The sequence below is a fragment of the Onychomys torridus genome, chromosome 6 (genome assembly GCF_903995425.1).
Source record: "Onychomys torridus chromosome 6, mOncTor1.1, whole genome shotgun sequence".
NCBI classification, from domain to species: Eukaryota; Metazoa; Chordata; class Mammalia; order Rodentia; family Cricetidae; genus Onychomys; species Onychomys torridus.
In genome coordinates, this window is record NC_050448.1 from 104,983,310 (window position 1) to 105,008,265 (window position 24,956).

At 44.3% G+C, this 24,956-nt stretch overlaps 1 protein-coding gene across 4 annotated transcripts in view; it reads left to right on the forward strand.

Annotated features, from left to right (window-relative positions):
- The window catches only part of Elovl6 (ELOVL fatty acid elongase 6), a 112,228-nt gene that overhangs the window by 56,276 nt on the left and 30,996 nt on the right, over window positions 1–24,956 (forward strand). For all 4 annotated transcript variants that reach the window (XM_036190433.1, XM_036190432.1, XM_036190431.1 and 1 more), the window contains one exon: window positions 22,929–23,060. In XM_036190433.1, the coding sequence (XP_036046326.1) occupies window positions 22,929–23,060 (132 nt within the window). The remainder of the gene's footprint in view (window positions 1–22,928; window positions 23,061–24,956) is intronic.

The following is a 24,956-nucleotide window of genomic DNA, read 5'->3' on the forward strand; positions in this document are numbered from 1 at the left end:
TTACCTGCCAACATGCATACCTCTGTGTGTGTGTGTGTGTGTGTGTGTGTGTGTGTGTGTGTGTGTCTGTGTGTGTCTGCCTGCGTCTGCCTTGCTTTCCGAGGTGACTCCGTGTTTCCATATAACCATCAGTATTGAGCTTTGTGTCATCCGGCTCTGATCCCATTTGTCAGTTCAGCTATCATTTCTACCCTCCACGTTGCTAACCCAGGCTTTGGAATCACAGACAAGCCAGTTGAAGACCCCCCCAGAATTCCCACTTTTTACTGTTGTGCAAACTTGGGCAAGTGGAGCAGCCTTGCTGCCGGGGATTCTGTCTTCTGGTGGGGATGGTGGACATAGCCAAGCTGGTGAGTAGCTGAGAGGAGAAATGAGCATCATATTCTTAGCATGGCCCTCAGAAGGCTCTCTAAGGTTAAAGACTCTCTTCTGGTAGGTGTCCTTAGTTATCCTTCTGATCTTTTGTTTGTTTTTAAAGGTGGGTCTTATTATGGAACCCTGGCTTGTCTTGAACTCACAGAGATCCCCCTGCTTCTGCCTCCCGAGTGAGTCTGAGCAGGATTAAAGGTATGCTCCACCCATGCCCAGCGGCACACCTTCTTTCTTAGTCCTGTGGCAATTCATCTTCAACTTGTTGTATTTAACAAATAGCCCATGTTCCATGATCCATGTCCGTTACTGATCTATATAGAGAGAAGACTTAGCCTGGAATTCAAGGCCCTTCTGTGTTCTGTTCAAATGGCCTCTCTGTCTTCTTTGACACACCATCCTCTTCAGAGGTCAAGCATGTCAGCTGACCTTCCCAGGACAGACATTTCTTCAGCCCTTGTGTTGTATTTTTCTTCATTCTAGAATATATTTCCCAGCTTCCCTGCTCCAGTCTTGACAAGGTGCTTGTCCCAACAGCATGAAAGACTCCCAATGTTGGCTTAGCTTTTTAATAATTTCTTGTGTATGACCATGTTCTCCCACAGACCACAGTTACTGTTGAGGACTGGAAATGGCTTCTCTCTCCTCCTTTTTCTTTGTTTTGTTTTATTTATTTATTTATTTTTGACACACAGTTTGTCTATGCAGCCCTGACTGTCCTGGAACTCCCTCTGTAGACCAGTCTGGCCTCGAACTTGGAGATCTACCTGCTTCTGCTGGGATTAAAGGCATGCACCACCACATTAGACTCTCCCTAAATGGTGCTTAGCCACTGGTGGAAACTTGGAGGCTCAAGAACCTGGGAGATCAGAACCAGGTATCAACGATGAGGTCAGATATACTGTCTTACTGTTTTAGAATTTGAACTAATATTCAGATAATTCTACTGAACATGTGTCATTCTGTGACCACTCTATGCAATGAAACTTTGCCATTCCCAGCACACCTGCCCTCTTTTTTTTTTTTTTTTTTTTTTTTTTTGTAAATTTTGTGCCTCCAACACTTACCATAATGACATAGCCATGGCGTCTTCAGAATTGTTTGTTCATTTCTGTCTCCCACTAGGATGTTCTATCTCCCAGTAGAGCTCAAGGACTTCCAACCCTTAGCCAAATCTTTAAATATTTGTTGAGCCAATGAATAGATGGATGAAATAATCATAGTCCACTATGTAAAAGTGTTACGGGTGTTCTTAGTTCTATTTTTCTAAAGTATGTAAGCACTTTGAGATCACTGACACTTTGGGTGTTTTTTCCCCTCTTAATTTTTTTTAATTTACGTGTGTGTGTGTGTGTGTACATACTTCGGTCCATGAATGTGGATATGCATGTAGGAGCCTCCAGAAGCCAGAAGAGGGCATTGGATGACGAGCCTCCCCCTCCATTTGGCATTAAAGGTGATTGTGAGCCATCATTTGTGTTCTGGGAATCGAACCCAGGCCCTCTGCAAAAGTAGTAAATGCTCTTAACTGCTGAGCCATCTCTCTAGCCCTGGATGTTTCGAACTTACATGTTGACTAATTTTAAGAGAAACATTTCACTAGTGCTTCACTAAGTACCTCGAGGATGAGCTGGTTTTGTTAATGATATCCGAGCCTACAAAGATGTTGATTTAACTTGGTGAATTTGATGTTTTCCCCTTTACCGTCTTTATTTTCATATGGCACCATGATAGAGTTGATTGGGAAATAATGACTCTCCCTTTCTGTAGTTCGCTCAATCAGGTCTAGGAAGAGTCCTGAGGCCAAGCTCTTGCTCCCCTTACCCCTGTCTTCACCGCTCTCCTCTTTCCTCGTTTGCCCAAGTGCAGCAGCAATAGTCTTTACCTACACATGCAGCTCTCAGTGCCTGGTCATAGTAACACGGTCAAAGAAGCCCCTGCTCACGTTGGCAAGGAACCGTGCTTTCATGGTAGCATGACGTGGCCATTACACTGGGACTCCGCTTCCTGAGACTTGAGTGCTGCCATGTGACGCTAGACACCTGTCTTCTCTGAGTTCATTTTCCGCGAAGCCCTTTGGCTTCTCTGTACCCCCCTTGGCTGTATCTTCACCTCGCCATTGCCTTCCTTTCTGCCTGGTGCTGCTCTTTGCCAGCGACCCACCAAGGAGAAGAAAGAGTCTGAAGGTCAGAGTAGGACTGGGAATCTTGGTGGGCTCCCTGCAGACCAGTGCATACATACTGCACTACAAATTCTTGTCTGTCTTTCTCACTAGCCCAGAAGCAGCTGGTGATCTTTGTGCCCACCATCTGGAAGAGCATAAACCTGTGTCCTCCACAGTGGGCCTCTGGGTCCTCCTGAAGATGTCAGAATCTCTTGGGCCCTTTCCCCACCCCACAGCACTTAGAGCCGTGGTTCTCAACCTTCCTAATGCTGTGACCCTTTAATACAGTACCTCATATTGTGGTGACCCCCAACCAAAAAATTATTTCTGTTACTACGTTATGACTGTAATTTTGCTACTGTCGTGAATTGAAATGTAAATATTTTTGGAGATAGAGGTTTGCCAAAGGGGTCACCACCCACAGGTTGAGAACCACTGACATGGACAGTCAGAATTGCTGTATTTGTTCATAATAGAATCCCCAGAGGTTGTATTTTGTTTTTGTTTTTTTTTCCCCCAGGTTTTCCAGACAGGGTTTCTCTGTGTAGCTTTGGAGCCTGTCCTGGAACTCACTCTGTAGACCAGGCTGGCCTCGAACTCACAAAGATCCGCCAGCTTTTGCCTCTAGAGTGCTGAGATTAAAGGTGTGTGCCACCACTGCCCTGTGTATACCCAGGTTTTAAATATTAGTTTGCTTGGCTTTGGTTCCTATCCTACTAAATGGGTATACAATAAATATGTTAGAATAAATAAGTAAAATCTGCTGGATCCATTTGTCATAGTGTTGTGTTCACATACACTGCAGTAATTTAGATTTGCTGTTAATAATTCTAAAAATACACATCATGTTTATAAAACAGGCAGTTCTCAGAGAAAAGATTGCTTATCTGTCCTAAAGGGAAGTGGAGATTTGGAAATCCCGTGGCCAGTTTTGATTAACATAAACAAACAATTGGAATAGTTCAGGTTAAAAATAATCCACACAAGAATGCCGTTGCCAAGTGTGTTGTCTCACAGTGCTGAGACTCGGCTTCTCTCCACGCACATTAGAATTGGTGCAGAGCCTGGAACAGCCACAGGAACAGTAGCAATGTTGTGGCAGACATTTCCTAAGTGTTTTGTATTTTGTCTTCACTGTCCAAGGTGCAGATGTAAGTGTTAATGAGTTAGGAAGCTCCTATTATATTGAACAAAAACAGTAAGACAAAACTGCAGGCAGAACTTCTGTCCCGAGTGGGAGTTCTTTTGCTAATGATCTTCCTCGTGTGTGGAGCCTGCACAAGGTCACTTCCCACAGAACTGTATACGTAACGCCTATTTACATGCACACAGCACAGGACACAAGCATGCTGCTTTTGATATCTTGGAGAGATTACCTGTTTCATATAAGCCAATCTAAGAATCTTGGAGTCTGACGGGCAGGTTGTGCCGCTGAGTAAATACTTGCAGTGGTTGCTGCCTTCAGCCGGCATGACGAGTTTTATTTCTGCCAGGGTGGGTGATGGCCGAACTGTTGTTGGTTAATTTGAAGGTTACTTAATGCTGTGTTACTTTAATTTCCCTAAGGGTTTTCATGGGCCCTTTTGGCCTCTCCTTTTTTCCTGGGAAGCCACTTCGTGGTGGTGGTGGTGGGGTGAGGGTATCGGAACGACTTAGCAGTCTGAGCTTCTCTTAGTTGATTTTAATATGCTAGTGACTTGACTAATGACAATAAAGGCCAAGATGCCCAGGGAAACATATGGTGAGTTTTGAGATTTGTTTTCTTGCTTTTTCAGATCAATGTCTTTATAGAAGGAGGCTGTATAGATGTCATCATGTAGGGTGTGTCTGTGTCTCTGTCTTCTGTCTGTCTGTCTACTACAGAACTCTTTATATTGTTCATAGCAACAGAATTTAGACAGAATTTTAGTATAATACACTTGAGTTTCAGCGAAGTATTGAGGTTCTGTTGTGCTGGGTGTAACGCACAATCAACAAGCCAAGCCTTGAGGACAAGATGAGGATTTCTTTACTTCACTCACAGGTCCAAAGAACCCAGTGTGGAGCTGAAAGGCTTCTCATTGATGGCATCCATAAAGCTCCTTTGTCTGTCGCTCCGTCCTTCTCACGTGTGTTGACTCACAGTGCAAGGAGCAGGCCTGTGTCAGGTGATGATGGAGGAGCAGAGGCCTAAAACTCCAATAAAAGATGTCTCACCAGTGTCGACAGGATTTCAGACACTTTGAGGGCATGCCTCTTAGTGGCATCGTTGCTACGGCTCCATCCCTTGGCTCTTTCCATTGAGAGGAAGAGCAAAGGGGAGAGGCCTGCTGTGGGGGGAAGTTGAGTCAAGCTGGAGAGTACACAGAGAGCCTGCCCAGGGCCGGTAAGGTTCCCACTGGAAGAGTGTGGCATTTCCTGCAAGACTCGCGGGCTCGCAGACACTATTTAGCTGTCACAGGGAAGAGACTCCCAGCCCCTTAGAAAATACTGAACACAGTACCAGTATTGCTATTCACAAGTATTCATTTTCTCTTCAAGGAGGAAAGCTCCCTCGCTCAACATTTTCAAAATACCATTCAGCTTCAAAAGAAACATTTATAATATTTCCCTTTGAATGGCTCTGTCATACAGTGGAAGATGGCAACTCTTCTGATTGAGGCCTGGGTGGCTTGTCTTGCTCAGTAATCTCATGTTTACTCTTTTCCCATCAGGCCAGCCTCTCTTGGGTCTTCTAAAGCACATCTCCACATGGCTGAGGGCTTTCTGTCTTGTTGGTTGGGAACATGGGTGACAGTTTTCTTAGTCCTGAAGCTGACACCATTGACACAGTGGGTGAAGATGTCTGACCCAGGATTAGACGCCAAGACAAATGAGGAAGTGTCAAGACTCGACTGTGTTCCCAGTGCTCACAGATAAATAAGGTTCAAGCGCGTGTTAACCTTCCGCACTTGCACATCTGTGCAACATTTGACCCACTACTCTGACAGGATTCTCAGCTGGGGTGTGCTGATCTGGGAATGGAACCAAGCTACACGTGGTGTCTGCCTTCCTCATCCTCGGCTTCAGGCACTGCTCTCATACTTAGGCCAGTCCTGTAGGGCTCAATTAGCCACTTGCTTCATCCCCAAGTCCAAACCTGGCTTCATTCACTTAGAACCACCTGTGAGTTCCTACTGCTCAGACTTAAAGGAAAAGTTCATATGTTCCACTGGAGCTGTCTTGGGGCTTCAATTGCTGTAAAGAGACACCATGACCACAGCAACTCTTATAAAGAAAAGCTTTTAACTGGGGCTGGCTAACAGGTCAGAGGTATTAGTCCGTTACTGTCATGGTGAGAAGCGTGGAGGCACTCAGGTAAACACGATGCTGGAGAAGTAGCTTACATTTCTACATCTGGATCCTCAGGCAGCAGGAAGAGAGAGTGACACTGGGCCTGGCTTGAGCATCTGAAACCTCAAAGCCCACCCCCAGTGACACACTTCCTCCAACAAGGCCACACCTCCTAATAGTGCCTCTCCCTATGAGCCTATGAGGCCATTTTCATTCATAGCACCACAGAAGCACTAATATCTCACTTCCACATACTTCTTGGGGCATTTAGCCTTTATCACTCTGTTAACTCTTTGGAATTGAAGGTGAAGCACTCTTTAATATCTTATACTTGTTGGAATGTGCTTTCTCATGCCTCTCTGGCTTTAACAACTATTTTCCTCCTTCTGACTTTCTTTGCCAGGAATAGATAGACTCTTATGATCTAAGAGTTTCTACAGAAAGCCTTCTCAGACCCAATACACTAGATTGCAGAGGTTCCTGCCTCCTAATCACCCATTACCTCAATTTTCCATTTACTTTTCTGTTTTCCTCTCAAAGACATTAAAAGCCCCAGGCCCCGAGGATGTGGCTGGTTAGTTTGTTAACTGTTCTCCATACCCAGCACATAGAAGTATTTGTATTTGTATTTGAAGTATTTGTTGAGTTCTGTAAGAAACAATAGATGAACCTTCCCTATCTGTGGTAAGAGATCATGATTCTGAAAAGATTGTGTAACAAAAACCAAGTCCTTCTAAAATTTGAAGTTAAAAGTAAATAAATACCTTGGCACTGTGTCATTAGACTACATTGTCATCCTCAAAGCAATTCCTGGAAAGCAGTGTATTTCGTCCAATATAGCCGATTATTTGTGAAAAGAAATGTTATTATTGGTTTCAGTTTTCTCAGACAGAAAACAAAACAAAACAAACAAACCAGTAAGAACTCAATGTTTTTGTGAGATTCTTACATGAATGAGAAGATGTTGAATTCTGTAAGACACTGGATCACCTTTGTAGAAGTGGAACCATGGCAGCCACAAAGCCTGTCCTCAGATGGGGTGTGGTCTATGTCATTTTACCATTTCCCCCCCCCCCCCAAAGACTGCTCCTTTTTATTCACAAGTCTTTTGTTTTCATTTTTATTATTCCCTAGTTTTTTGTGCAGATGATGGTTAGAAACGTTTAATTTTGTTATGGGATACAGTTGATTGTGATTTGTGGTACAATGGCGATGTCTTGAAACTAGGGAACGAGAGTCCAAAAGCAGTTGAGATGGTAGTGGCTCAGCCTATGAAGCTTGCTAATCACCATCGTCTTGAACTAGTGGTTTGAGCAAAGTTCGACTCTCCCAAGAGTCCTATTTCACTGCAGAGTTTTCATTTAACTAGAATATAGGTACATTCTTTCTGTCTTCTCTCCCTCCCACCCTCCTCATCCCCCCACCCCACTCCCTGTGGCTTCCTTTTTAGCCATGTTGTTACACATGTAAATGAACAAACATAAATACAACCCGCTGAGTCTGTTCGACATCTGTGTGTTTCTAGGGTTGACCACTCCAGGGGAAGATCCATTCACCCTCTGAGCAGTTGTTAATTGCCTATAGCTCTTTATCTAAGGGTACAACCTTCCCCTGCCCCTCAGGAGATTTCCTCCATCTCCACTGGAGTGTCAGCAGTTAAAATTCAGGAACCCATGGGTGTAGCTTTCCTGTTATAGCTAGAAGGCATGGTCTCACAGCAGACTTCTGACCCTCTGCCTCTGAGATGTTGCCCAAGCCTTGGGTACCCAAGACTTCTTACAGATGTGTCAGCTGAGGCTAGACAGACACCCCGTTCTCTAGACTTGGACTCGTGGCTTAAGTGCAGATCTTTATGGTTTCCTAGGTTCAGAAAGTCTGGGAGCGGGGAATCTGTATTAGTGACATCCAGGGAGGGTTCTTTTGTGAGTAGGCAGTAGGCCATTTTAAGAGGGTGCTTAGAAATTTCTATGTGAGCTCGGGCTGGAGAGACACCTCAGTTGGTAAGTGGGGACCTGAGTTAGATCCTCGGCATTCATGTCAAAAGCCAGAAGTGTCGTGAGTGCTGGTGACTAGTCACTGGAGAAATGGAGACAGATAGTCAGTGTATCCCTGGGACTCACTAGCTAGCTGCCATTAGGCGGGCCCCAGGACCTGGTGAGAGAGAGACACTGTTTTCATTGCAAAGCCACGTGGTTCCCCCCGCCCCCCATTAGAAGTTGGGCTTCATTAAATGGCTGCTTCCAGCGGATTCATTTCTGCTTTACCTCTGGATGTGCACCAGAGCAGGGTACACTGTCAAGTCACCTGTAGACTCTGCTCCCTGCTGACTCACAAAGAAAATTGAAAATCCATTTCCTTGTCCTTGTCAAGAAGTGCGCTTAAATCTTAAATCGTGGACCTAAAAACAGCTTGCTAGTGAAGCAGAATTAATGTTCCTGGAGTCGAGCTCCTGTCTAATTAAGAAATGCTCTTGTCAGCCTTCTTAAAGGGCCAGCCCCCGTTGGGCGGTGCAGGGAGTCTTGTGTGTACATGCCTGCGTGTGGAGTCCAGGCATTGACTTGAGTGTCTTCCTCGGTTGCTCTCTCTACTTGATTTACTGAGGCAGACTCTCCCAGTGGATCTGGAACTCAGCTAGTTTAGCTAGCCAAGCTACCCAGCTTGACCCAAAGGTCGCCTGTTGCTACTTCCTGAGCACTGAGGTTATAGGCCTGCTGCCATGGCCACCCGGCTTTTTTATGTGGAAGCTGGAGATCTGAACTTCACATTTCATGGCAAGGGCTTTGCCCACGGAGCCGTCTTCCAGCTGTGGCCTGCACGCCCTGTTTTAACTCCAGGCATACTGTGGCACTTTAGCTATTTGCTGTTTGCTTCTTTAAAGGAAGTGTCTCCTTATGGAGTCCAGCAGGTGGCCCTGGAGCTTGCTGGTCAGCCCATGTTCCCCCAAACTGCTCACTCCCCAGTAGCCTCGGGAATTATATTCCCAACTGTGTGCAGATAGCTCTGTCTGCATACCGAGTTGATGAAAGAAGATTTGTTGTTCAAATACAGACTTATAGGGACCAGTTCAAATGGTATATTAGGGTGTTCATCTTACCATTGCTGAGAGAACGTAAGAAAAACTATTTTGCTCCTGTTTTCAGAGGTTTCTGTCCATGGTCACTTGTCTCTGTCCTTTCTGGGCCTGTGTTGAGAAAGGACATGCATCCTGGTAGAAGGGCATGGTGGACAAAACTGAGGAGTGGATATGATGGAAGTACATTGTGTACATGTGTGAAACTGCCAAGGCATAGGTCAACAGATTAAACGTAGAAAAGAGAGTCAAGTTGTTTTGGTGTCATTCAGGTAAAACCTTCTAGTCTTATTATCGTTCACAGTTAGGCAAAGATGCCTTTGCATGATGGCCTTGTCCAAGCCAAACGTCATCAGGAATTTTATAGGTGGTCACACCTCAGGGTGGTGCTTGCCAAGAGCTTATGATAAAGGAAGAGATACCTGTAAATGGAGAGAGCTGGGGTCGTGGTGCCAGGGCGCAGCACCAAAAGAAAAAATAAAGAATTAACCTTTTGCCACCCCCCCCCCAAACCTATTCATTCATTCATTCATTCATTCGTGTGTGAGGATGCATATGTACATTCATCATTGCACAGTTACCAGAATGAGCATGAGAAGTCAGATGACAACTTCAGGAGATCGGTTTTTGGGTTTTGTTTTTCCCCCTTTACCAGGTGGGTCCCTGGGATGAAGACCAGGTCTTCAGGCTTGAAGGCAAATAAATGCCTTTCCCCGTTGAGCTGTCTTGCCAGCCCGACAGGCCTTTCTGGGTAAAAAGTTCTCCCTAGTCACCATGTACTCTGACCACTCTGCCCCTTGGCTGGTGGACTCGGGGAGGCCGAAACATTGGGTAGCCACTGTTAATTAATTCTCTGCCCTTCCCAGACCCTTTTATAACTTCACAGTTCCTTTGGATGTGTGACCTGGGGTATCTTGGAAGCTCTGTATGCCCCACCCCCTCACTCCCACCCCTGCCCCGTGTTCCTCTTTCTATATAAGGATCTATGGGCAGAGGCAGACGTTAAAAACCTTAGAGCAGCTGGGCAGTGGTGGCGCACACCTTTAATCCCAGCGCTTGGGAGGCAGAGCCAGGGGAATCTCTGTGAGTTCGAGGTCTGGTCTACAGAGCAAGATCCAGGACAGGTACCAAAACTACACAGAGAAACCCTGTCTCGACCCCCACGCCCACCCCCCAAAAAAAACAAAAAATAAAAAAACCTTCCTGTCAAAAAGCTGGTATTTCTGAGGGTCAGTTGGGTTCACCTCGCAGCAGGAATGTAGATTGGGGGCTGTCTGAAGGCGGTGCCCTGCCTGCATCCCTCTGACTTGATACCCTTTACCCTTTAAACTGGCTGATAGCAAACAGGCAGAGACCAGTGTTAGACACCCATGTTGGCCTTGTGATAAGCCTGCGTTTTTTTCTGTTGTTGACTCCAAGGCAGAACCTTTATAACACTTACAGGTTGTAACACAACACTCCACTCTCATGGCCGACTGGCCAGCCCCAGCCCAGTCACTACTCACTAACTTGCAAGGGCTCAACAGTACTTCTGATTGGTGGTGAAAAGAATGAGCGGTTTGCTGTCTAGGTTTCATGATGCCTAGATGATTACCAGCACATCGCAGCCTTTTACCTCTTCCTCAAATCAACCAAATGGATACACTGATCCTCTTGTACTGACACTCAGTAAGTAAGTAATTAGATGAGTGGACTGGGAACCATTTTTCCCCTTCCACAATAAATAGGTCAGGAAGGAAAAAGCTGGCAATTTCTTTTTCATTTTCTTTCAGAAACACCTGTAGAAGGCTAATAAGAGTCCCTCTATCTCATCCCTTCCTCAGTATAGTGCCTTTAAGTGGCCTAGTACGTACCTTCAACTCAGTTCAAGAATGACCCAGATTAGCTCAGAATCTTATGATGACCTACGTGCTAGATTGGGACTTTTTTTTTTTCCTCCCAATTGTGTATGTCAGGGTGGTGGGCAGAGGCCTCTGTTCCACTGTCTGTGTATGAGTGTGGGATTGTGCGCACCATTGTGTGTGGGGGAGTCAGGACAACTTTTGAGAGTACATACTCTTACACCATGAGTCTGCAACTCCAACTCAGGCCGTCAGCTTGTCCAGGGAGTCCTTTTACCCTGAGTTGTCCCTGTGCCCCCCCCCCCCTGAATTTCTTTGACTGAATATTCCGATTGTTGTGGTACAATATTAAGTCTTTCCATGTTCAGGCTGATCAAAAGAATATGCATCATGGGAAACTCTTGCTTACCAGACTTGTGGGTGATGCTTTGCTTACTTACCTGCCCCTTAAGTTTGGTGGCTGGGGAGGAGGGCCCAGGCAGCAGGAGGGAAGGCGATGGGCCCACAGCACCAATGGCAGTTATCCCTGCCCACCCTGTCTTTGACTTTAGCAGTCACACTAAGAAAATAGTAGGTGGTGCTAGGCCAGCAAGGAGTAGGCCTTTAGATGCTGTTTCCCCACCTTGCTCAGCAGTGGTCCAGGGCAACTGCTGAAGGAGCAGCCTGCTGGGAAAACATGCCAAGCTCTCCTCAGTTAGTAAAAAAAAAAGCCAGTGGTTACAATAACTTTCAGGGTACTGTCTAGACTTAGACTAGTGAGTTTGAAGTACAGACTCATAGCCAACTTTAGCAAGGAATGACTCCTCTTGGTCTCCCAGTAATATATTTTATTTCAGAAACAGTGTCTTACTATGTAGCCATGGTTTGAACTCACTTTGTAGACCAGGCTGGCTTTGAACTCACAGATCCACCTGCCTCTGTGTCCTGAGTTCGAGGATCAGCAACCCAGCTGCATGAGGTTTTTTGTTTTTTTGTTTTTAAATATCCGATATGTGGGGCTGGTGGGATTGCTTAGTGGTTAGGAGCACTGGTTGTTCTTCCAGAGGTCCTGAGTTCAATTCCCAGCAACCACGTGGTGGCTCCCAACCATTTGTAATGAGATCTGGTGCCCTATTCTGGCCTGCAGGAATACATGCAGATAGAACATTGTATACATAATAAATAAACAAATCTTTAAGAAAATAATCCGATATGTGATGTATTCATTGTATAATAAAGAGCCGCTTACGGCCGGCCCCATGCTATAAGGCCCTGGGCATCCAAAATTAAGGAGCACAGCTACATACAGCCCACCAGGATTTTAAAGAGGAGACAAGCATGATGACTTCATGTGACACACATAAAAGGTAACTGCTATGGTATATAATGTTAAGGAGAAATAAAGTACAATGGTGGTGAATTAAAGCCACTAGGGAATAACTTCCCAGAGATCATCAAAATGACAAGTTATATTTAAATAATTAGAACAGTTGGCTAGTGGTGAAGATGATGTTACATTTAGAAATATAAAATTCATAGCCTTGCATAGCTTCCTGTTGATACATCCTTTTATGTGCGTGCTCTAAATCTTTTCTGTACTGGCTTTTGGGACAGCTACAACTACAGAATAAATGGGTGTAAGTGAGAAGACAGACATCTGGTGGCGTACCATTAAGTGTGGTATTTGTGCACATGCACAGGTGTTTGTATGTACGTATTCCTGTGGCATATGCAGATACTCAGGTGTGCTTGTGTCCCTGTGCATGTTTAGAAGTCCAGAGGTCAGTGACAGCTCTCCACTCTGCTTTTTGAGACAGCTCCTCACTGAACTTTGAGCTCACTGAGGCATTCCCATCCATCCACTGCCCCCACTCCCCCTGCACTGAGGTTGCAGCCCAACATGGCGGCAGTTATGTGGATGCCGGGGATCCAAGACCTCGGTGCTCATGCTTGCTTGACAGTCTGTTTACCTACTGAGACTGTCCCCAGCCTCCCAAACATCTTAGAGTAAGTACATCCTGCCACTGAGTGATAAGGAACTCTGGCTGTCAGTACACACGACAAACCTCCGGGGGAGGGAAGCTGTTACTTGTTGACCTCACGCATGTAGAGGCCTGTGAAGGAAAGCTTGTAAGGTGGGACACTAACTACTTTACAGATTTTCTGAAATTTAATTGTCTGATGAACAGGGCTCAAGAAAACATAGTTTCTTAGAGAAAAAGTGGATTCCAGAATCCCAAAGCCAGAAATTGGGGCTGGTGAGATGGGTCACTGTGTAAAGGCGTTTGCTGAGCAACAGGTCCCCTGAGACTGACCCGTGGAACTCGTGTAAAGGTGGGAGGAGAGAACTGACTTCACAAAATCGTCCTCTGATGCTGTTATGATGCAGGTGCATGTTTGGGGTGCTGGTTGAGGTCTGACACATCCTGGCAGTGTGTACTCCCAAAAAGGGCGCCCCTTGGAATGTGACAGGGAATGGAGACTTAAGTTTCTTCATGCTTAGGCATTTTTTCCTTGCTTCTGAGACTGCCTGATGGAAACAGTGCCGTCAGAACTGCCGAGTTTTGAAAATCCTTTCCTTTGAAGCCACGCTGCAGAATCCCAGCTATGCATCAATCATTTCCCGAACAAGTCACCTGACTTGCAAATGAAGAGACTACCCGGCTGTCTCATAAACGAACAAACAGCAAACAGAAACTTAAGGATGAACAGAGTCTTTCTTTCATTGTTCAAAGAAATGGAAACTGTACCATTTATATACTTATTTTCTGGGATATTTTTGACATTTTTCCTGTTAGGAATCCCCCCACCCACCAGGCCTTTGTATCCTTTTTTTTTCCCTTGGCTTTGAAGTTATAAATAAAGGAGGAACACTAAAGTCTTTGTGGAAAATAATATGAGTAGCTATAAAGATGAAAGTCTCCTAATATGAAGATAAAAGGCTCCTGAACTGGCTGGGACACTGTGTGGCAGGTCTTGCTCTGGCTTCCTTGTGGAAGCTGATGAGCAGCGTCTACAGAGCAGCCATGGATGGCTCTCATCATACAGCTATTTGTATCATCGGTGGAGAGTCTACCTCCAACACTGCAGAAATAGAGAGGAGCAAAAGCCCCGAGCAGCTATAAACGGGGCGAGTGATTGGTCCCCCACTTATCAGACCTTGAACTTGTTCATCACAGCCAACACTTTGTAATCTCAGGAAGATGGAGTGATTCCTACTCTTTAAGGAGCATTTATGTCTTAGAAAGCCTTTTATCAGATTGTCTTGTCGTGAGCATGAGCTCACTCCCATGCTGACGATGCAGAAACAAGGGGCGGAGTGGTGGGAAGGCAGCTCCCTCTGGGGTTGAGTTTGGCTTCTCTGCAGTTATCCTGTGATGATCAAGCTAATGGGCCGATAAAAGCAATAGCAAGGAGAGCTGGACCTCCCTCCGCTGCCAGAACTTGAACTCTGGTGTGGGTTGAGGGAGGGCATGCCTAGGCAGTGGTGTCTGCTTCTTTCTGTTCAGCTTAACCTCCTCTCTCCTGTCTGCAGATGCATTTTCAGATGTAGCTTCAGGTGACCTTCAGGGCAGAGATGCACTGCAGCCCTCCAGTTTGTACCGTGGAATCTAGCAGCCGGTAGGGGCTGCTGGACCACTGTTACATGGGAGTGGGACTGGTAGGCAGGTGACATCCAGGACCTCTCTGTTGTGAGGGACAAGAAAACAGGCTCTGCCTAGAGCCACCCAAGAGGAAGCGATCATCTTAACACCCTTGATTTTAGCCACAAGAGACTTAGTTCAAATTATCTCCACACCAAAATATGAGTCTCTTGTCATTATAAGCCACCAATTTTCTTTGAATGAATACAATCCAACTATGTCATTGAATGAGTGCTATTCAAGTTTTGTTTGCTTTTATTGTAAGAGTAAAGGGCTTTTAATTAGTATTGAAAGTGTGGGGACCCATAATGTTAAGTCTATTTTATCTATGTATTTTGTTAGTTTGTGATAATTGCGCGCAATAATGGATTTCATTATGGTGATGAGCATTCAGATTTTGAAAGCACTATGAACATCTGAATAATAAAAAACTTGCTGTTATTTTCAAGAGAAATGAATCCATAGCCTTTTTTTCCTGAGTAATGGGAGGTAATGTCCCTTGAAAACAATGTTTAAGTCATCGTTTTAGTTTGTTAACTTAGCTTGTGCTTTTTCCGTCACTGCTGCATTTTGATCAAGCTTAACTTCCACCGTCAGATAATTTTCATTGCTGTGGAGCTGTTCCTCTCAGCCCTAGAAGCAGTGTTCTGTGGATTTTCTCATGGCATCCCCAGTTTCCTTCTGGATTTGTATATCAATGAGAAAGCTAGTGATGGGTGTATTCCCCCATCCGTTGGTTACCATGAAAGCATGTTCTCCTGCCGCAAGTTCCTAGCTTGTTTTCAACTGTCTGTGAGGCAATAAGATAAGGAAACCCTATAGAACCACACGGTGACAATAACAACAACAGACAGGCCATCTTTCGATACCCAGCCCTTGAGGGTAGAGACGACAGGTATGGATTGGTATACACTGTTTATCTAGTTATCGTTTTGTCTCCGTTTGGATTTAAATCTAGGAAAATTCTGCCCAAATTGACTTTAATCTTGTAAATCATGTTTGTTTTTTGTTTTGTTTAGCAAAACTGGATTTCACAGTTTTGGTTCCATGTCCATAATCATATCCTTTGAATATATTCACTTCCAACTGTGGCCTCTAGCTCTTAGATAAATCTAGGTAGTTTTTTTTTTTTTAAAGATTTTTTTTTATGTGTATGTTTGTATGCCTACATGCATTAATGTGCCCCAATAATGTACAGTTACCCATGGATACCAGGGTCAGATCCACTGGAACTAGAGTTAAAGTGGTTATAAGGTATGCTAGAAACTGAGTCCAGATCTAAGGTTTCTTAACTGCTGAGCCATTTCTCTGTCTTTATATCTTTAAAATCCCAGTAGCCTCTTCATCTTAAGACAAAAAGAAGTAGATGTTTGTATCTTACTTTAAACTAGTATCTGGGAGCTTGTTGTTAACCCAGAGGGAAGATACGTGGTGCCAGACTTGGAGTCTTTATGTGGATTTTTGGGGGAGGGGTGCACAGGCGTGTGCAAATTCATGTGCATGCATACCTGTGTGACTCAGAGGTTAACCTCAGGTATCATTGCTTAGTGGCTCGCCACCTGGTGTTTTGAGTTGTTCTCTCTGCTAGCCTGGAGCTCATCATGTGGGCTAGTCTGGCTGGCCAGAGAGCTCCAGGTGCCAGGATGCACCGCCTTAACTGGGTTTTTACATGGATGCTGGGGCTCTGACCTCATGCTTAGACAAGTTTTGGGGGGGGTAAATTTTGAGAGCATTCTCTTCCCCCCTATAATCTTGTTTTCAATCATAAGAAAAAAAGGTGATGAGTGTGAAACATTGTTCACTGATGTTGACAGGCTTATGCCAGTCAGGTCTTTTCCTAAGATTGCTGGACCCTAATGGGAAGACATGTGCTGTTCAGTCAGTTTCACTAAATGTAATTGTACTTTGGCCTACTTCAAGATAGAAAAACTGAGTCACAAAATCATGGTTTTCTCACCTTTAAAAAGTACATAAGGAAAACCTGTGATCTCCAAATTAGCTCCCGAGAGAAGTAAATGAAGAGGTGTCTGGACCCAAAGTAGCTCAGAAATCACACATTATTTAGGTTCTTCTTGGGTCAAAACATGACAGATGAGAATATCCCCATTTTCTATAGTAGCTTTGCGCCTTTCTCTTTTAAGTAGACCAGTCTGGCTTTGAACTCAAAGAGATCCTCCTGTCTCTGCCTCCTAAGTGCTGGATTAAATGCATGCACCACCACCACGCCCAGCCAGCATAGACCCTTTTTAAGCACTAAGTGTTATCAACTGAACTGGGAGGTATACAGGTCTTTTTTTTAATTCCCTTCTCACAGGTTGGTTTTTCCATTTCCACAGATTTTTTTTTTTTCTTCTTTTTGTACCTTGGACACCCGTGGCTGCCATATACAAGGTCATTTAGACACAACATGAAAAATTGAGGAAGGAACTCAGGCCATCTTTCCAAGGTGCTCATTAAGAGTTTGCCTGTGTTGAAATACCACCCACGTGAAAGTTCTTCCATTGGAAAGTCAAGTTGCTTGACTCTTGGAGGAGGGCCCAGTTGCTGTCAGATTTCAGTGTGAATGCAGGGAGGGAGGTACAGCAAGCTCAGGACTGGTTCAAGAGGCATCCCACAAGCTGTTTTTTTTTTTTTGTTTTGTTTTTTGTTTTTTTAATGCATGAATTTCTACAGGGTGTTCAGTTATTCTAGTGAGGATAAAAACCCACCTCGAGGAGTGATTTTAGGGACAAAGTAGAGCCAGAGAAATCCAGATCTCTAAGTGTATGACTTAACTGTTTTCCTATCAGTTATAAACTAATTTCCACTATTAGTCACTTGCATTATTGATGACAGAAATGTAAGGGACAAAAAGTTTCTGCTTGTTTAAAAAAAAAGTAAAAGTACAACAGAGGGTGTGTGTGTGTGTGTGTGTGTGTGTGTGTGTGTGTGTGTGTGTGTGTGTCTGTCTGCCTGTCTATCTGCTGTATGCACACATGAGCATGCAAGTGTGTGTGCACGTGTCTCCACTGCAGAGGCTAGAGGAGGAGGTGTGTGTCATTCTCCATCTTATGTTTTGTTTGGTTATTTTGGTTTTTTGTTGTTGTTTGTTTTGTGTGTGTTTTGTTTTGTTTTGAGATAGATTTTTCTCACTGAACCTGACGCTCACAGTAGGTTTCCCAGTAGACTGACAGTTCCATCTGGTTCAGACAATGATGGTATGATAGGCACACATGACCATGTGAGGCTTTTTACATTTGGTGCTGGAGATTCAAACTCAAGTCCTCTCTTTTCTTTTGACCTATCTCCTATTTGGTTCAGTGCCTAGTAATCACCTCTGGTTTCTCCATCTTCAAAGGACTTATTAAATACCCGAGAGGAAGGCTTGTGCTGTGTGATGTACATTACAATTTATTAAGCAAGGTAACTCCATGCTACCTAGGGATTACTAATTATCTGATAATAAAACATTGTAGTAGCCACATTATTCCCATCCCTGGATGTCTACAGGAAAATAGAGAATTATTGGATTACCCTTGAAGCATCAGAGCACTCACTAATCCATCCTAAATACCAAGTAGGCCAGTAACCAGTCATTGCTCAACCTGACTATAATTGAACCTTTACCAGAGAGGTACTGGTAGGGAAGCCAATTCTCAATCACTGAAGTAGCTCAGTTTGCCAAACCTTCCAAACAAAGGGAAAGTAATCACACTTTTTGAAGCAGGAGTTAATGCTTCAGTAAATGAGTTTCTTACTGAGGGAGTCTGAAGCTTTTTACCCTGTATTTTCATACATGTATGTATTATGCTTTGAATCACATCCAGCCCATCACCCCTCTGTCTTCCTCCTGCATCCCCTCTTCCCCATCTTCTCCTTCCAGCCTCCTCCTCTTCTTCATTCTTCTGCTTCTCTCTTTCACCTGACTTTCCCACGTGAGAGAAAGCTCATTGTACTTGACCTCTGTATCAGCTCCTTTCCCTTGTTTTCAAACATCCGGTTTTGTCCATTTGCCCTGCATGTGCCAACATTCAGTTCTTTGTGGAAGAACCCCATTTGACTCTAAACTCACCTGAAGCATGGTTTGGATTTCATCACAGTGGATGTCTGTAGTGTATGGTGACCTTGTGGTTTTCTAATCGTACTTAGGCAAACGTCTTTCTCATCATTGACTGTCTGGGACTCACAGAGCCCCTAACAGTTCATTTCTGCCTTCTCAGTATTAGCCACGGACATTTGGGGTGGTCTTGACCAGTGTACACAGTGACCATGGCCCACTAATGTCATCAGCCTCTTTATTCCCTCTCCTGTAGAATGGGGGACTCGACCTCTCCCTGAACTCAGGTTCCTTGTAATTCTCAAGTTCTTGGCCACTGTTTACCCTGTTTGTCCCAGCTGTTTAACAGACTATTTTCTCAGAGGTGGTCTCATATAGCTTTGGCTGGCCTCGAACTTGTTAAGCATATGAGTGAAGCTGGCTCTGAACTCTTGATCCTCCTGCCTCTACTAGATGTTGGGGTTGCTGGTATGTGCCACCATGCCTTAAATTGCAGAAGATTGTTTTAAAGAAACATGTAAAAAAGAAAATTGGATGCCGGGTGGTGGTGGCACATGCCTATAATCCCAGCACTCAGGAGGCAGAGGCAGGCAGATCTTTGTGAGTTTGAGGCCAAGCAAGATCCAGGGAAGGTACAAAGCTACACAGAGAAACCCTGTCTCTTAAAATAACAACAACAACAACAAAACAAAAAAAAGAAAGAAAGAAAATTGAAAATTGGTCTTATAAGGACATTAGCAGTGACTTAGAACTAATCTTCATTCAAGAAGTGGGGAAATTACAGAAATAAATGAATGAATAAAACAAAACAAACACCAGAAGAACAAAAAGGGAAATTTTATTCTTCCTTGCTTCTGGAGGTGCATTTTCGTATGAGTAGAATGATATTACTGTGTAAAGATAGCATTTAACTTGCTTGACACATGTTTACAAGTCATTCAGTTCATGGACCCAAAACCAAGACCTGAATTATATATATATTGCATGACCAAGAAATAATGATAAGAGATTGGGAGCCATGGCTCAGTGGTTAAGAGCACTTGTTCTTACAGAGAGACCAGGTTCAGTTCTCATTACCCACATGGCTGCTCACAACTCTGTTACTCCACTTCCAGGGGATCCAGCGCCCTCTTCTGGCCTCCTCAGACACTAGGCATACACATGGTGCACATACATATATGCAGGCAAACACTCCTATACTAAAAGGAAAAGAAATCATTTTAAAAAGGAAAAGTCCTCCTCAGGGAATGTTTTTAGCATTCTCAAAGAAACAAGGAGAGGGGTGAATGAAAGTTTCACAGATCTGGGAGATCCAACGGTTGGAGCATGATGGTGTGGGGTGGGTGCAGGTACCTTGGGCTTTTCACAGTAAAACTCTTTTCTGTTTAGTTACCAGAGGTCACCAAAGGAACTCTTACATGCTTAGGTGACAGTACATCAAGAACCAACCTCCTCTTCTCCTGTAAATTGACTGAGAAGATGCCTAAGGGCTGCTTAACCTCTAAGGCCATTTCTCCTTCTCTAAAATGGAAGTGATACTGTAGCAGGAATCTTAACAGTACTTATTAATAAAATCAAACCTGAGGCTAGGTATTGGGGTGAATGCTGGAAGATCAGAGACACAGAACAAGGCACAGTTTCCTCACCTTGCCAGTTCCTCAGCTGGTCTTGTTTCCTCACACTGGAAGCTTCTGAGTCCTCATCCAGAACAGAATGAATCTCAGCTGAACTGTGTTGCTCCAAAGCCTAAAAGCTTAGCCAGCCAAATGCTGAACCAGCCAAATATTCTAGTTTCTGGTCTTCATGCCTTATATAATCTTTCTCTTTCTGCCCCCACTCCCTGGGATTAAAGGCGAGTGTCACCAAGCCTAGCTGTTTCCAATGTGGCCTTGAACTCACAGAGATCCGCCTGGTTCTGTCTCCCGAGTGCTGGGATTAAAGGCGTGCGCCACCACTGCCTATCTTCTTGTTTAATATTGTGGCCGTCCTGTTCTCTGACCCAAGATAAGTTTATTTTGGGGAACACACAATATTTCGGGGAACACAATACCACCGTGAGGTGAGGTGATGGGGGTTAAATGATAAGGTCAGCGGGATGTCACCCAGGGGAATTACTGAGTAAATAAGCACTTGATGGTTCCAGTTACCCATCACTTTTATAATTAAGAAGAAAAAAAAAAAGAATTCCACTGTTGAGTGCTTCCATTGCCTGCATTAATGTTGGGTTTTGATTTCTTTTCTTTTTTTAAAGCAAGTCATTGCTCGTGTATGGCTTTTGTATGTCTTATGTATCTTAACTTCATAGGAGTATAGAAAGAGTCGGACTTGTTCTGTGTGATCTGACACCATGACCTGGGCAGATATTAGAGCAAAAATACACTCAAGTGCATGCATTTGTTTATGAAACTATCTCTTGAAAGATTGCCTAGTTATATTTTCCCATAAAATTATCTTTCTTTTTCTTTTATTTGGGGGGGGGGGTGGGGGCTGTTTCAAGACAGGGTTTCTTTGTGTAGCTTTGCCCCTTTCCCAGAACTCACATGGTTGCCCAGGTTGGCCTCGAACTCACAGAGATCCACCCGACTCTTTTTTTAATGCTCTAAAATGAAGTTTGTTGGAGGAGGACAGTGTGCCACAATCCATTTCTGGGTAGTTTGTTTTTCAGTTGTTTTAAATATACTGCTGGGGAAATACCCTTCCTTTCAGTGCCCCCAACTGCCCATTCATGCAGTGTTTACTGAGGAGCTGTGGTGTCAATGTGCTGTTCTCCCCGCTTCAAAAACTTTGAAAGCATGAGATTGTTCTTCAACATGCATCCACCTAGAGCCGACTGTGCCAGGACTGTGTGTCCCAACAAGCACTGGCCATGGTTGCAGGGCTGTGTTTGAACCAATGTACGTGGTGTTTATTTATGGGTTGACTCCTGGGATCATGGCTTTACAAGGTGGGACTCGCCAAGTAGGTCACTGCATGCCTGTAAGCAGCAGTGTGTACTGGATAAATGGTGATATGCCAGCAGCCAGGGAAGTAATATATGAAGCTTTGTGCATGCTACATTCTTTAGCGCATTTTGATTTGCATATTATGTCTTTCAACTTATTCTTCAGCCATTTCTCTGTTGGTCTAGTTGTATAGGGGATATCCTTGCTAAGAGATAGGTTTTTGTCTCGGAAGTATGCTTCAATGTTTAAGTTATTTACACGGCCTATGTGGTCACCCCCACGCTGCCCGCCTCTGCCTCTCTCTCTCATTCTCCCCCCCCCCCACCTGCTTTGGCATCATTAAACTGCATACAGCAGCCAATCAGCAGTTAGCCGGACTTGTATTATCTTGCTGATGTATTTCTGACAGGCTACACCCTGCTCTGAATGAGACCACAGTAACTCCAACATCGAACACCCTCCCATATGGTCCTAATGTAGGTTTCAAACACTTACACACATATTTTCCATCCTTTAGAAATATTTATTATGGAATATTTTATTTTATTTTATTTTTTCAAGACAGGTGTGTAGCTTTGGCACCTTTCCTGGAACTCACTCTGTAACCCAGATCCGCCTGCCTCTGTCTCCCAAGTGCTGGGATTAAAAGCATGGGATTAAAGGCATGACCCGGCATGGAATTTTTTAAAATGGGAAATGTTTTTATGTTTTTCAGTGTGTAAAGAGGTTTCTGTGTGTTTGCAAGAGAGAAGAGGGGTGAGGTGTTGAGCCCCATTCTCCATCATCTCTTGTCTTGCTGGTGTCATTTCCTCACTTGTTTACTTTTGCTTGTTTCCTGGGGTGTTTGAAAACAAGTTTAGGATACACTGTTTTATTCATAAACATATCTCAGTGTTATCCATAATAGATAAATAGCTTTAGTTTTCTACCTAGCATTTGATTTTACTACAACTGCTTTTTACACTAGTTTGTTCAAATGGAAATCCTTTTTTCCTCCCTATTACACACTTGCATGTGACTGCGGTGCCCCTCAAGATGGCTTTAATCTGGTCAGCCCCGATCTTCAATCAGTGCAGCTCACCTCAAGAGATGCCTTCCGTGGTCCTGCAGATGGTTACATCAGAGACACCTTTAAATTCAGTGTGTGTGTGTGTGTGTGTGTGTGTGTGTGTGTGTGTGTGAGAGAGACAATTTAGCCTTTTTAATTAATGGTAATTTCGAAAGTTAATACTTACGTTCTACCAAAACCACAGTTCTACTTTAAATTCACTTACCTAAAAAGAATAGTTAGTCGTCTAGTGAAAAGGCCGCTTTTGTACCTCGGTGCTGTGTTGACATTTTTGATCCCAGGGCCTGAAAAGAACATCTGTCTACACTGAATGGTGCTTACTGTGGCAAGTTGGCAGCCACAGGATGAGTTTGCCAGCAGAGCCCGTCTCCGCATGGATTAATGTTTCATCGAAGTGAGGCATCTACTCAGGAAAACGTCTTTAGGTCAGACAGGGTAGCCGTTGTGAAAAGCGCTTCAAGACTCCTGTCTCACAAGACTTTCTCCATTTATTTCTTCCCAGGAAGAAATCTTTCCTGTTCTCGGCACTGTATGCTGCCTTTATATTTGGTGGTCGGCATCTGATGAACAAGCGAGCCAAGTTTGAACTGCGGAAGCCGCTAGTGCTCTGGTCACTGACTCTTGCAGTCTTCAGGTAGGTTGTATTCCTTCCCTCAAGCCACCCATTTCCTCGGGGACGTTAGGAGAAAGCAGTCCTTTTTTAATTCACTATGAACATAAAGTTATGTACAAGAAATGCTTTGTTTCGGTCACGTTGGCCCTGATGTGCTCAGTTGTCTGTTGGGTGAAGTCTTGGGCCTTGTCTTTTCCTGTCCAAGTTGGTCATTCAGTAATCTCAGTCCTCTGTTAGGACTAGACACCACACACCAATTATGTTGTTCTTGTTGCCAAGTATCAGTGGAAGGCAAAATGCAAAGACACACAAGTATTGTTAAGTCCATTGGCGACCAGGACTCAGTGGACGGTTGTGCTGTTATTAGTACTTAATCTAAAGATGACACCGAGACACAAGGCCAAGAGTGGCCATGAGTCTGTGTCAGCATCACCAGAGCAGAGAGTGTTGTTCTGCTTCTCCCAAAGCCCCCTCCACTTTCATTCCCTGCGCTCTTGGGCATGTGTTTCCGCAGCCAGTTCTTCTGTGTGCCTGACAGAACTCAAAACTCAACACAGAGGCTGTGGAAATGATGCCCAGTGCCTCAAGGGACGTCAGTGCAAGCAGACACATTCCTTTGGAAGCTTTAAGGAACATTTCCAGTTTTTAGTATTTGGTGGCGTAGGCCATCACAAGGCTGTTTGGCACATAGCTGGAGTCCAAGCCAGTGCCAGAGTTCACCTACAGCACTGACAGAGTCACTGACTGGTTCTATTTGTGATTTCCTTTGCAAATCCAGCAAAGTTTATGACTGAGCTGATGGGGCAGAACAGAGGGGACGTGAGACAAAATATATCATCAGCTTACAGCTATCTGTTTATACTTTTTGAATGATAAAATAGCGTTCTAGCACTAAGGAGAGATGAATGGTCTCATTAAAAGCCTCATTAGTCACTGACAGCTTATTAGGATCACTCATGAAGAGGATTTTCCCATGGAGCTCTGAGAGCTGCTGCATACTGCATCCCATTGGCTGCCTGCATGTGAAACCCCAGTTACTACAGACTCCGCTCTGTATTTCGCTGGATTAGGGAGGCGGGGGTTTGAAGAGCTTATGCTTGGGACTGTCACTGAAGTCTCTTCTCCTGCTAACTTGTGATTCTCTAGAAAGAATCTGCTCTTCTGGGTGACTGTGCATGTCCAACCTAAAGAATTTTTGTATTGGGGGAGGGGGTTGCTCCATATTCTAAAGAGGACTTTTAGAAAAATTGGTTTTTCGTTATTCTCCCAAACCTTTCCCCTTTGCTCTTCTGGAACCCATAAAACAAATTATAGTACAGTGATGTTCCATGTACAGTGATGCTCTGTGTACAATGATGCTCCATGTACAGTGATGCTCCAAGTACAGTGATGCTCCATGTTCAGTGATGCTCCATCATGTACAGTGATGCTCCATCATGTACAGTGATGCTCCATGTACAGTGATGCTCCATCATGTACAGTGATGCTCCAAGTGCAGTGATGCTCCAAGTACAGTGATGCTCCATGTTCAGTGATGCTCCATGCACCCAGGACCCTGCTCAATACATACTTAGCTCTCTCTACACCTGACTTTCCCCTTAGCCACAAATAATTTGGAAGTTGTACAGGCTGAAGCAATTCTGTGAGAGCTAAAAGCCCAGGGCTGCTTTCAAAGAAATGAACACAGTACCATTTCCTCACCTGAATTAGTGGTAATTTTTTCTTTGTTAAATCTTCAAATTTTGTTGGGCAGTCATGGTGAACACCTGTGGTCCCAGCACTTGGGAGGCAGAGGCAGGCGGATTTCTGTGAGTTCAAGGTCAGCCTACTGTACAGAGCAAGTTCCGGAACAGCTAAGGCAGTTACACAGAGAAACCCTGTCTGAAAAATACTAAAAAAAGAAGAAAAAAAAAAACT